Below are 13693 nucleotides of genomic sequence, written 5' to 3' on the forward strand. Positions count from 1 at the left end.
CCCTTTAGTAACCCCGTTAGTAATAATTTAAAAATATTTTTTAAAAAAAATCTATTAAACAAAAATAAATAAATAATTAAAAATTAAATAAATATAAAACTCAAATATTTATTATAAATTTAAACATTTATAAGTTCAAATACAATTAATCTATGTTCAAATACAACATTTATAAGTGGAAAATTTTATTTTCTCGATATATCATATGTCAAAGCCTAAATGACTATAATTTTTTCAACACATCAATTAACAAACCAAGACAAACATCTATATTCCGACCTAGACTATTAGGATCGGGTATGAACATAGATAAAAACATGAACTTCGGCCTCATACACATCCCTGGTGACAAGTTATAAATTATGAGTATCATCGGTTAAATAAATTAAGGAGCAGCAAAATGACCCGAATTAGTTGAATTCATCTGTACATAATTTAAAACACACATTCCTTGATTTCACTAAAAATTAAGGATGCATCCTATTAAAATGTTCAAAGTTTCACCATCAGAAGGGTGGACCCTAACTTCATCTACCATATCATTTGAATTATGTCATACTCAATAGTTTTTTATGACATGAATAACCTTTGCAGTTTAAGTGTGATAAAAAAGTATCTAAGTTTCTTATGTGCAATAAAAGTCATTTCCCTACTAGTTCTAGGTCTATAACGAGCATGCCCACATGTTCTGCACTCGGTTAACTCTGTATTTTCAAGGTAGTACAACATCCAAAGGTTTGGATACATGTCAATTTTCTAGTATCTTAGATCGGGAAGTTTCATCATGGATTTAGAATCATAAAGTTCTCTTTCAGCCTATTCCTTGCAGGTAAAATGTTTTTAATCAATTCAACAATTTTTTCATAAATAGCCTCATTTAACTCATAATATGATTTTATGGTAAACACTTGTGCAACAGTCAATAATTTACTGTGATTTGGGCACACGTTCCACAATGGTTCTTTGAAGTCTTTCAAAAGATCAAAAACATTGTCGTGTATGCATTAAGTTTTTCATCTACTATTGAGCATTGACTGATATAACTTTGATTTATTCTCATATTCGGAGTCTTTTAAAAGATCAAAAACATGATCATGCCTGCATTAAGTTCTTCATCTATTATTGGAGATCGACAAACCCTGATTATTTCCCATCACATTAATAATCATATTTCTATAATGATTATTATTATCATCTACAACTCCATGCACATTGCTAGAACTAGAAGTTAACCTAACTATCCTTTCTACCATGGTTTTATGAGAAACATATAGTTCTTCATGTATAAACCAACATATATATATATATGGGTTAAGAAATTTTTTATTTTTACACCTCTTACATGGACATCTAATACCATCATCGTTAATATTTTTTAATTAGATAATGCATAATTAATAAAATCCTGAACCTCATTACAATAATTCATCTTACATAACTCTTTTGGTGAATATTGATACATGATGAATGATCATCCCTTACTTATGTGTGAAACCTATATAGAATATTAATGACAACATATATTAATTAATTACATAAACTAAATAAATAACAGATCATTGGTTTAACTCATACATATTCAAGCTATTTTAATTGTATAACTAATTCATTATCAATTATATACATAAATTCATATTTCTATATATTTACCAAAAATATCAACTCAACAATAAAACGAGCTCGTTAAATAAGCCATTATTTATTTCATCATAAAATACTTAAGTCACAAGTTCAAATTAAATTTCATTAATTTACAAATAAATATAATTTTATAAAATCTCAAACAAACCCTAACATGTATAAATCATATATTCATACAATAAATTTCTAAGAAAAAAAGCTATAAACCAAGTAAACACCTAAACAAAATATATATACAATAAAAATAAACAATAAAAATTAACATTTTAAAATTGAGTTCAAATAAAAAATAAGTAATATTGCTTACTTGAAGTGGAGAATCTTTAATAAAATTTGAATCAGAATAGGGATGTTGACAAACTGGGTATTGGAATGATCGAATTTGTAGTTGGAGGTTGGGGGGTGTTGTCTGTTGCAAAGAAAAATAGAGGAAAAATAAAAAATAGAGAAGGAGAGAGAGGAGAGTTGCTCATCCAGTAATAAATTAAATATTATAGATGAATTTTTTATCGGTAATTCTATTTGTAAAAATACATGGCATTGTACTTCTTAGCTTTTTTTTTCATTCTTTTTTTTTTTTACACATAATTCTCTTAGTGTATATCAAAAAAATATTTTTATCGGTGTTTACTAATGGTAATTATGAGGGCATATTTAGTAGGAAAAATTCACTGCAATCTATCAATAAAAATATTTCATTGATATATCTATTTGTATTTGTTAATTTTCAAGTAGTTAACCAATAAGAAAGCTCAAATTTTATTTTGATTGAGAAACCAGAGCATGTATACAAATTTCCTATTAGCTATCGAACATGTATTTTGAACGCAGACTATGACGGATATATAGCAAGCCGATCTCTTAGGATGCTAGTATTGTGACCATTCAAATAAATGCTTCCATTTTTCATCGGTCCCCGTTTCTGCAGACTGGTCCTGCAATTAACTACTGGAGGAGTCCAAAAGCTTTGGTGATCAGTAATTTTCATGTGATCTAATTTTCTGGGTGGGTTGGTTAGGTTCATCAGTAATACTTAATTAAAACTTTATTAATATGAATTGGTTGGATGATAAAAGAGAAAACTTATTCAATTATTCACATGATGACATGAGTCGTATAATTTTTTATTTAAGCTTTGCATCCTTGTACTTTAGCTCGTGTACAAACCCTTCTAATTTTGGATCTGAGTATTTTAAGGATAAAATACGTACGTATTTTTTTAAAATAATCTGGAAAAAAAATTGATTTACGTACAATCTGGTTTGATAATATATTTAGTGTCAAATAAAAAAAATACATAAAGAAAAGTTTATCCAACAATTTCTTCAGTACAGACTGCACTGGAAATCTGAGATTTTGATGGGCTTTGGAGTTGAAATAAATGTTTGAGATTGTAAACTTTCATGTTCATTCTTTCATGGCAATAGCTCGACCAATATACGTTCAGTTTTGGTAAATACAAGTGCCCATTGTCATTCGTTAATTACCAACATCTACCAAATAATCAACCAACATTGAGCTTGGTTTCTAATATTTAAGTGCAGTTTGGAAACATGGTTTAAATTATTAAAAAATAATATAAATTATATTTTAAAATTTTATTTAATAATTTAAATTTTAAAGTTAAGCTGATTTTTTAGCATGATATTTAAACTTTAATGACTAAATAGTAACGGGTTCAAATTTTATTATTTTTATTTATTTGATAAAAATAAAACACAATAAAATATGAGCTTGTATAAATTTTAATCTCAAAAAAGTCTTTCACTTGAAAAAATATGTTAAAAAATAATATAAATTATATATTGGTATTTCATCTAATAGCTTAAATTTTTATGTTGAAATGGTTTTTTTGACACAAATAACATTTTACAAAAAAAATTATATTTTTATGTTTTTTAAATTGTTTTAACACAAGTTTAAATCTCATCATCTCTATTTAATGAACACAAGTTTAAATCTCATTATCTCTATTTATTTAATAAAAAATTAAGCATAGGGTAATATAAACATGTGCAAGTTTTAAGCCCAAAGAGCTTTCACTTGAGGATGTATATGTAAAAATAATATAAATTATATTTTAAAACTTCATCTAATAGATTAAGTTTTAAAGTGAAATGATTTTTTTAACCGAATTTAAAACCCCTTACAAAAGATTTCTTTTTTTATAATGTAGAGGTGTTTCAAGAAAGGTTGTCTTTTTCTGAACATAGAAAGGAGATAGGTCCCCAGGAGCAGCTGAAGCAGCATAAAGGAAAGAAAGTTAAATTAAGAGAAGCTGAACTGGATTTGGATGATTCTGAAAGTCCATTTTCGTTGGCATAAGAACAAATGAAAATGTTTGGAAATGGTCATCATCTGGTTTGTTGTGGTCGTTCTTCAAGTGGGTGCCAGCAGCGATGCTATGAAAATGCGATGTTTATCTATTTATTTTTATATTTAAAAATATTTTAAAAATAATTAAAAATTCTTTTTATTTGTTTGCTTTAAATTATTATATTTTAATATTTTTAAATTATTTTAATATATTAAAATAACAAATAATATTTTTAAAAACAACTACTATTATATTTTCAAACACCTAACCAGTTTGAATTCTCTTGCAAAGAATGCTGATGCCATTGACATGAGCCAAAAACTACATCGGGCATCATCTTTCATACACAAAGGCAAAGTATACGAACTGCTGTGGGCATTTGCAACTACATCTGAGATAGTAGGGAGCCAAAGCTTATGCTACAATGCACAATCATGATTTTGTAAATAGTTTAGAGTCCTTCTTGTTCCTGATGTAAAATCTAGCACTGCCTTTTAATTGAGGTTATGGCTGCCATTCTGATGAAACATTTTATGTGTTGAGATTTTCTTTCTTTATAATTTTTTCAATTTAAAGTATCTTGAAAATTTTAAAAATTGAATTAGAGATCAATGTATTGAAATAGTATTTTAATTTATAATTTAAAATTCTATTAAAAAATAAGGATCAGAACTAAAATTCAAAAAAATATCACACTTTTAGACTTTGCATGAAAAACTTCATTTAAATTTATTGATTTTCGGTCATTATGGTTTCTACAAGGCATGATTAGATCCTAAACATTATTTGTTTACCATGTGAGTTCCTGGATTTTAAACAAATGGCAAATTGCTAGGGAAAAAAAGAAAAAAAACAATTTGTCACTTTTTTACCATAAAAAACCAATTTTGATATCAATAATAATATCATTAAGGTTTTCTAAAACTTTTATTTTTATAGAAAAAATATATCAGAGCTTAGAAAAAAAAATTATTCAATTTAATTGAAGTTTTTTTACCACAAGTTTAAGGATTTTTTTATATTAGAATGGGTCAATATAGTGTCTATAATATTTATTTGGTATTTTTAAATGAAAAAATATTTAAATAGGTTTTAAGAACCTAAAAACTTTTAAACTAACTTTCCAATTATTGGAGATATTCAAAATATACATTACATACAACATGTCATCCATTTATTTCTTTTCCCAAAAAATAATAAGGTGGGTTCTCGGCGCCAAACCTCACAGGCCCATGCTTGTGGCCTTCTTTTATTAACCAAGCACGCCTAACTTATTTTTATAACCTTTTAGTTTTTTTTTTTAATATCTTTTGTTTTCCTCTATCTTTTTTTTTTATTAAAATCCATTATAATTAAAATAATATTCAAATTATTATTCAATTTCTCTATAGTTTTTAAAACTGTAGAGAAATATATTATTCAAACTATTGCTTATTATTTATTGTTGTTTATTATACATACACACACACACACACACACACACATATATATATATATTTGTATCTCATAAACAACAATTTAAATTTTAGATGAAACAAGTTATTCTATTTTTATTTATTTTTTTATTGGAATAAAACAAAACAAAAATTATTAACAACATAATTTTTTAATAAAGATAACGACAGCTAAAAAAAATGTTCTAAAAAACTTAAATAATTTGAAATAGGTATGAGTATAGTATCTCTTAAATATAAATTATATTACTTGTAAAAGAACTTGATGAAAAGATATCTCAAAAAATGACCCATGATATCGCTATAGTTCGAGAAAATAACTTCATTTTTATGCAAAAAATCTTTGTTATGCAATTTTTTATCCCTTTAATTCTAAGCTTTTAAATTTAGATTCTAAACTGTATTTTTTAAAACATTTCATCCGAGAGGAAAAAGAAAATCAACAAAAAAGAATTTAATGGTAGAGAATGGAGTTGCTTGACCATATATTAGCCACAAAACTAGTCAATTTTTGTATCGATTAGTTTATTATTTCGAGAGGGTTACCATCAAAGAGTTTTGAAAATTTTATCTTGGAAAAGTAGATATAGATTTAAATTATTTTTTTATTCAATTTAATTTTCAGTTTTTTTTCACTTATTTATCAATGCTTTTAATTCAAAATCTTAATCGGTTAATAACACATTGATTTTTTTAAAAATAAAATTAATGTTGTATTATTTATTCACTAAAAAAAAAAAAACTAATTTTGAATTGTGTAATTCAATTGATTAAATTTTAAATTTATTTTTTAGAGATTATTAGTTTAAATCTCATAAATTTTAAAATTATTGAAAATTTTTAAAATTATTAATTTTAAAATTTATAAAATTAGTTGAGATGTACAAAAATTAATCCAAATATTTATATTAATTTAAAAAAAAAAAAGCATGCAAGCCTTGCTCGTGAGTGCTAGGGCTTAATTGTATTGGGTCAAAGATGATAAAGGTTAATTGTATTGGGTCAAATATGTTACTATCCTTCGAGGTATAAGTGGTTTGTATCTTTATATATTTACCTTTGTATTTTTTCTTAATTATTATTACAATACACTATAAATAAAATAATAGTATTCAATTAAAATCATTATATTATTTTATTTCATGAATTTCAAATAGGATTAAGCTTTTCGTTGTATATTAACAATTATTTTATTAATCATTATATATGAATCTAATATATTTTGTTTTCAAATGTGATTATAAATATTCAATAAAAATAAATTTTATTTTATTTTTTATAATATGTTTTACATAATTTTATATTTATTATTTCCCCCCCTTAATTTCATACAAAATATTAGAGAAATGATATTTAATATTTTTTAATTAAAGCTTATATTTAAGATCATAATAAGTTTTCCATTTAAAAAATAACATTTCTAATAAAAAAATTGCATTAAAAAAATGCACTAATAAAAAAAATCTGGATTAAAGAGATATATTTTTTACTTATTTCAAATTATTAATATTCTTACAAGAATTTATTTCAATTGCCTATGCTTTTTATTTAAAAAAACATGCTATTAATAGAAACTCATGTTTCAGTAAAAAACAAAAAAAACAAAAAAAATGCATGAATAAAAGAAAAATAATTCTTCTAGTAAAGTATATACTTTTCTTTGTCTTTTTATAAATATTTATTTTGACGGTAAAAAAAAACTAAATAAAAACAAATTTGAAAACCACCTCCAATTTCTCTAGTAAAAACATATGACTCGGATAAATAATCAGTACCACGCTGGTAAAAAAGAAAACCCCATGATTAATCCACCTTCTCACGCTCCTTTTTGATTTTCTTCGTTCCTACCCCATTTTTTGTCTTTTTGCCTTCGCAAGAGAAAAGAAAAGAACAAACCAAAAACTCTCTCTCGCGCTCTCTAGAACCCAAGCCCAGATGGACACGGACGTGACGATGGTTACGGCAGGCGAGGCCAGTTCGTCTTCCTCAAGGAAACCGAAGCGATTCGAAATCAAGAAGTGGAATGCTGTCGCTCTTTGGGCTTGGGGTCTGTCTCTTTGATTATACCTACTTTCTTTATTTTAATTACTTTCTTCATGTTTTTGTGTTAATCATTTGATGGGTTTGCAGATATTGTTGTGGATAACTGCGCTATTTGTAGGAATCATATCATGGATCTTTGTATGTCTCTTGCTTTCTCTCTTTCAAGATTTCCAGGGTTTTCGTTTTTCTATTTATTTATTTATTTATGTATGTATGTATTTTTGTGTAGGCATTGAGTGTCAAGCAAATCAAGCGAGTGCTACAAGCGAGGAGTGCACTGTTGCCTGGGGTATGTGTTCTTCTTTCTTGAATTTAGGGATTTCTCATGGATTGGTAATTTGGATTCTCCTTCTCTGTTTTGAGCTTGGTTTCATGACTGCATGTACTGAGCTTGGTGTACCTTTTTGCGACTTTATTATTTGCATTGAACACGGATTTGATGTGATGGGGGCTTTATAATTGTCGGTGACAGTGTTTGTTAGATTAGCGTGGCAGAGTTTTATGTGTTTGGTATGGTTTTAATTATTTATGTGGTTCTCTTTGTATCTTCTTTGAAGAGATTTAGAAATCAAAGGGCGAATATGTCCAAGACCTACTAGGAGTTTCCTATGGTTGTGTGTTTGGATAGTTACCCGAAAGTCCTAAACCTAAGGATGTCTGCCTTTAGGTGTTGATGACTGCCATTATGTCTGTTTCAAGGAGTTGGTCTTTTTGTGAGTTTGATGTTTGGAGAATTCTTTCTTTTATCTACTAGACTTCAGTTTCAAGATATTTTCACCATCAATATCAAGCGACTTAGAACATTCTCTTATGCTAATTGTCCCAGTTGCTGCAGTTGTCATAGGCCTTTTATTTATATTTTTTTTAAGATTCTCCCTGGATATAGCATGCATTGATTGGTAGTCTTCTCTTGGGAATAGATTGTTAATTTGAGCACATCAAATTGCAACCATGTTGGTTTATATCTAACTGAAATATAACCATTTATATTTTAGGTGTGTTAAATAAGGTAATGATATGCAACAATTACAACAATTATGTCCCCGCGACCGAATTTAGTTTGTGGTACATTCATAAGCAATTCCTTTGTGGTCCTGTGTGCCTTGTCTGGTACGGTCTTGCTATTTGATATCAACCTGATTGAGGTCATTGCCTTAAGTTTCTTAGATGGCACTTTAGGAGGAAAGAGAAATCTGTTGGCCTTATATTCTGCTTCTTTCTTTCTTTTTTCTTTCTTTCTTTCTTTCTTCTTTTTTTGGCATGTGTGAATTTGTAAAATTCATGGTATAGTTTTTGGAAATCCACAAGAATGGTGGGGGTCAAAGGGAGATCTTGATTTTGTTTAATTTTAGCTCTCAAAGATATGGGTTAGAAATGGTAGGTTAAGATGCTTGTTCTCTAGCCAACCCCCCCTTCTATCTATGGCTATTTGTATTGATTGATAACCGTAACAAATTTCTATCTGTATTGGTGTATTCATGTTTCTGTTGGTGGATGTGAAGGTTCAACAGTATTGCTTATGTGATCAATTCGGATGTACTGCTTTAGTTTGTCCTGTAGTTTTGTGTTTTATTTGCTGTCAATTTGCTTAGATGTGCTAAGAGACTTGGTTTGTGCTACCACAGGAGTGTGCAATCATGCCTTCCACTTCCACTGTATCAGCCGATGGCTCAAAACCCGCCAAGTGTGCCCTCTTGGTATGCTGTAGTGAATGCATAATTTTTTTTATTTTTTATTTTAATTTCATCTATCAAACACCTCAGCACTTATTTGGCCATTTCACGCTTGCAGATAATAGCGAGTGGGAGTTCCAGAAGTATGGCCACTAAAATTGATGGAGCGAGCAGAACAGCTGGATGGGCTTCTTTTAGGCCAGCACTTGGAAGTCAAAAAACCTGCAGGCAGAGATGTCTCTAATGACTTGACATTATGTTAGATTGTTATAAGAAACATATCGGAACATTTTTAGTATTTGTATTCTGAAGTTTTTCCTGTTAGACCCACTTTATGTCATGAGATGTTGTGCAGTTTGCTCTACTGTTTGTGTGCTCAGATTCATGTGACGATCAGATTTGCAGTTGTGCAGTCTCGGAGTGGAGATTTGTTTTCTCCAAATGCCTAAACCCAAAGTCAAATTGTTTTGACTGCAGACTGGTTTTATATATAGGTCCCGTCTGACAACTCCTTGTTGATGGCCTTCGGAGGAGCCAAAAAACAAACGATTGACCTGGTTAATTGTTAGTTTCTATGGTGTGGAAGCAGGTTCAAAGTGATCAATATGTGAATCACCTTGAGAAGCATTTAAGTAGATCAAATGGTCAAAAGTTAGTAGTGCTGGTTGACCAAGTGGTTCTTGTGAGAGATTTGCATGGCTTGTATTTTACCTGCTGAATGCAAGCGGAGTTGAAAAGATGAGGTGCTATAAACAATTACCAAATTCCAACCGTAGTAAATATGAGGTGTTCATAAAATGCAGTATTAAGGCAGACGAATCAGCAAGACCTGGTAAAGAAAAAAAAGAGGTAAAAATGAGACGACGCCTGAGAGATTCGAACTCTCGCGGGGAAACCCCATGTACTTAGCAGGCACACGCCTTAACCACTCGGCCAAAGCGTCGTTGATGCGATGCGTTATCATTCACAACTACACTACCCTTCTCCTTTCCATATCGTTAATTGTATGGTGCTAAAGCTCTATGTCCCACTTGAATTGGCTAGCTACTCATTCAACCATTTTCGAGAAAAAAAGAGCTCGACTAGTTCCTCGTGCATTTTCTCTCTCTCTCATCACCAACGTACTTGGTGATGTGCGTAATTTTCCCCGTAAGGTGTAGACAGACCATGGAGGTGCATTTGAATTATCAGTCTCTGTCAAAGCTATAGATCTTAGCTTGTCATTCATCAAAATAAACAAATACATGAAGTAAAGCTAGAGGCTATGTGTTTGCGGGTGTATTTTTTCATCACCTAGTGACTTCGGATGCAGGCATTTTCCCACAAGATCATGGAGATGGAGATGCCTGCGTGTATGAATGGTTGATAATCTTCAACAGCTTAAAACAAGCAGAAGTCGCTCCTCATTCACTCTCTTTTCTATCGCATAACCCATTACACCTGCGTGTATGAACGGTTGATAATCTTCAACAGCTTAAAACAGGCAGAAGTCGCTCCTCATTTACTCTCTTTTCTATCGCATAACCCATTACAGCTTAAAACTCTTGATCATTACAATTGCAGAATCAATTAAAGCATTATTTGATCTAACTCACTGTGGAAAGTATCGTTACGTTACATTCCACAATCTCCAGATTGAAATCTTGGTAAAATTAAAACTTAAATCAAGATCACATAACTTGTACACGAGGCAGACGATGCCCCAAAGTTTGAATCCATTCCAAATAACTTCTCCCGTGTCCAAATCTTAAATGGAATCCCTGGATGATCCTTGACGCCACTTGACAGCAATTGGACCTCTTACTCCATGAATTCCATCGCTCCACTCGATTGATCCATATGTTGATGGGATAATGGTAGGCCAATCCAAGCCAACACTGGAGAAGGTTATCTCATAGGACAAGGTCTTATTCTCTGCACTGAACACAAGCTTACTTGGTGATACCTTGATGTCAACATTTGCCGGAGAATTCACTTTAACCTCGTAAACTGCATCAAGAGAACTCCCAACATTTTTCACCACTCTCTTGCAAGTAACCACATCACTCGTAGACTGGAAAACGACAGAGAATGATGGATAGTTGAGATTGCCTGGACTGCTCACTTTTCCACTGCATATGTCCGAACTAGGAGGCTCTCTGACGAACACTGCAATTCGATTAGAATCATAACCGATTGCACAAAGGAATGAAATATAGTCACTTGTGTCCATATCATACACCAGTCCAGGATCAAGAGCACTATTGGGATCAACATGACCAGCTCCATGAATGAAGGGTGTTGATTCTTCAGCACTAGCAAGATCCTTGATATTCTTGCCAGAATTGTCTAAAGTATAAGCAGTGGTCACTAAAGCAGATTTTATAGCAGCTGGGGACCAATCCGGGTATGCTTTTCGAAGCAGAGCAACAATTCCACTAACATGAGGACAAGACATTGAGGTACCTGATATTATGTTGAACTCAACCCTTCTAGGATCAAGTTCCAAATCTGTTGGTCCAACGAATCCAGTCCAACCAGCCAAGATGTTAACACCAGGAGCAATAACATCTGGCTTCAGAATCTCCGGAGTCAAATAATTTGGACCACGACTTGAAAAGGCAGCAACCTTAGGAGCTGCAGGTGAAGACCCAATTATTGTTCCACGGAACAGAATTGTTGCAGTAGGAGACTGGTCCGATTTGATATATTGTCTAATCTTATTGGCAGCAATTTCACCAACCTCAGTAGCCGGCAGAAGATGAGAATCAGCAATCAACTCCTCACCACTATCTGCAGTGTTTGCCAAGATCATTCCAAGCCCACCAGCAAGCTTCACTGCAGCTCCTTTCTCCACTCTTGCATTCCCTCCGCGATCGCATACCACAATCTTCCCTTGAACTTTTGATGGACTTATACTCCCCATATAGCAATACCTGCTCCCAACGTCACCAGCATACACCAAAGGAAGCTTGTAATCAACAAGTGGATCACCAGAGTAGAGTGAGACCCCACTAAGAACCCATCCATTGCCCAGGACTACATCGGCCGGAAACTCTCTGTCAATTGTTGAAGCACCAACAGTAAGAATCCATGGAGCAATATTAACAGCAGTATATGGACCTGGTCCTGCATTCCCAGCAGAGCAAGACACAACAATTCCATGCTGTGATGCACTGAAAGCCCCAATCGCAATCGAATCATGATCATATTGAGGAGCATGACCAGTAGCACCTACAGATAAAGAAATCACATGGACTCCATCATAGATAGCCTGATCCATCGCAGCAAGAATATCAGAGTCATAACAACCTGAACTCCAACAAATCTTGTAAGCAGCAATTCTGGCTTTTGAGGCCATACCACGAGCTTCTCCTGTTGCATACTGGAAAAGACTCGCGTTATGAGCCAAAGATCCAGCTGCAGTTGTTGCTGTGTGTGTGCCATGACCTTCAGTATCTCTTGGAGATGCAGATTCTTTTGATTCATCAATAGGCCTCCCTTTATGAGTAATATAGCCTTTATAAAAAGCTCTGGCGCCAATAAGTTTCTTGTTGCAAGAAGAGGCTGGAAAGTCAGGTCCTGTCTCGCAGATCCCTTTCCAATTGGCAGGAACATCAGACAGACCGGAATCCGATAAACTCTTATGTTCAGGCCATATTCCAGTGTCAAGAACTCCAATAATCACACCATCACCATAACCAGAATTTTGCCAAAGGCGAGAACCTTCTGATAGGCCTAAGAAAGTAGAGGTGTGCGTGGTGTGAAGTTGGCAAATTTGATCAGGAATGACTGAAAGAATGCCCGGCACAAGGCGGAGCTTTGCCAGTTGGGTGGGTGTGAGGTGGACTGAGAAGCCGTGGATGGCATGGTTGTAGTTGTAGAGGATCCTGGCAGGTTGAGGTGAAGGAGGGAGGGATTGAATGATAGAGGTGTACCAATCATGGTAAGAACAGAAAAGGGAGGGCTTGTGGGATTTCGAAACGTGGATGATGAAGGTTTGTGGATGGTCCGATGATGATGATGATGATGATGGTTGGTTCAAGAGGAAGAGGAGGAGGAAGTAAAGGAAGGAGACGGGGGAAATGGCCATGAAGTTTTTTCTGATCCCTGGGAAATCGGAGGAGGAGGTGGTGGTGGTAGTTGGAGATTATGGTCTTTTTACTGGGAAAAGGAGCATAGGGAGCAAAAGAGACTTCAATTGGGACCACATGTGTTCCATCCAGCCACTGGCAAGGTTTAGTTGATATTTTTATTATAGAAATGTTTTGTCTGAATCATTATTGCATTCGCGGGTATGTTCAAAAATCAAATTCAAATATATATATATATATCTTAAGTGGTAACCATCCAAATTATTTGAGTTTTCTTTTGTAATGATAATGACAAAGATGTATAGGAGTTATGTTTTTTTTTTTTTGGTTTGAAAGTGTTTGTAAAAAAAATTAAAAGTTATTTATCTGTTTTAAATTAATTTGTCAAATATATTTATATTGCTTAGATGAACTAATTTTAAAAAATAAATTTTTAAAAATAAAAAATATAAATAATCACATCACATATACAAAACTAGATATACAATCAAT

At 32.0% G+C, this 13693-nt stretch overlaps 2 protein-coding genes and 1 non-coding gene across 3 annotated transcripts; 1 reads left to right on the forward strand and 2 right to left on the reverse strand.

Annotated features, from left to right (window-relative positions):
• Positions 1-7221: 7221 nt before the first annotated feature.
• LOC105133432 (RING-box protein 1a-like) lies at positions 7222-9492 on the forward strand. The gene is made up of 5 exons (XM_011037432.1): positions 7222-7459; positions 7543-7593; positions 7685-7744; positions 9081-9152; positions 9247-9492. Exons 1-5 carry the CDS (start codon positions 7348-7350, stop codon positions 9282-9284), a joined length of 333 nt encoding a protein of 110 aa, XP_011035734.1. The 5' UTR covers positions 7222-7347; the 3' UTR covers positions 9285-9492.
• A 497-nt stretch (positions 9493-9989) lies between these two features.
• On the reverse strand, positions 9990-10071 carry TRNAS-GCU (transfer RNA serine (anticodon GCU)). Its single transcript has one exon. It is a non-coding gene; the product is annotated as a tRNA-Ser (tRNA).
• A 540-nt stretch (positions 10072-10611) lies between these two features.
• LOC105133433 (subtilisin-like protease) lies at positions 10612-13349 on the reverse strand. The gene has a single exon (XM_011037433.1). It carries the CDS (start codon positions 13198-13200, stop codon positions 10876-10878), a length of 2325 nt encoding a protein of 774 aa, XP_011035735.1. The 5' UTR covers positions 13201-13349; the 3' UTR covers positions 10612-10875.
• Positions 13350-13693: the final 344 nt, after the last annotated feature.

Source organism: Populus euphratica, unplaced genomic scaffold (genome assembly GCF_000495115.2).
Source record: "Populus euphratica unplaced genomic scaffold, PopEup_1.0 scaffold33.1, whole genome shotgun sequence".
NCBI lineage: Eukaryota > Viridiplantae > Streptophyta > Magnoliopsida > Malpighiales > Salicaceae > Populus > Populus euphratica.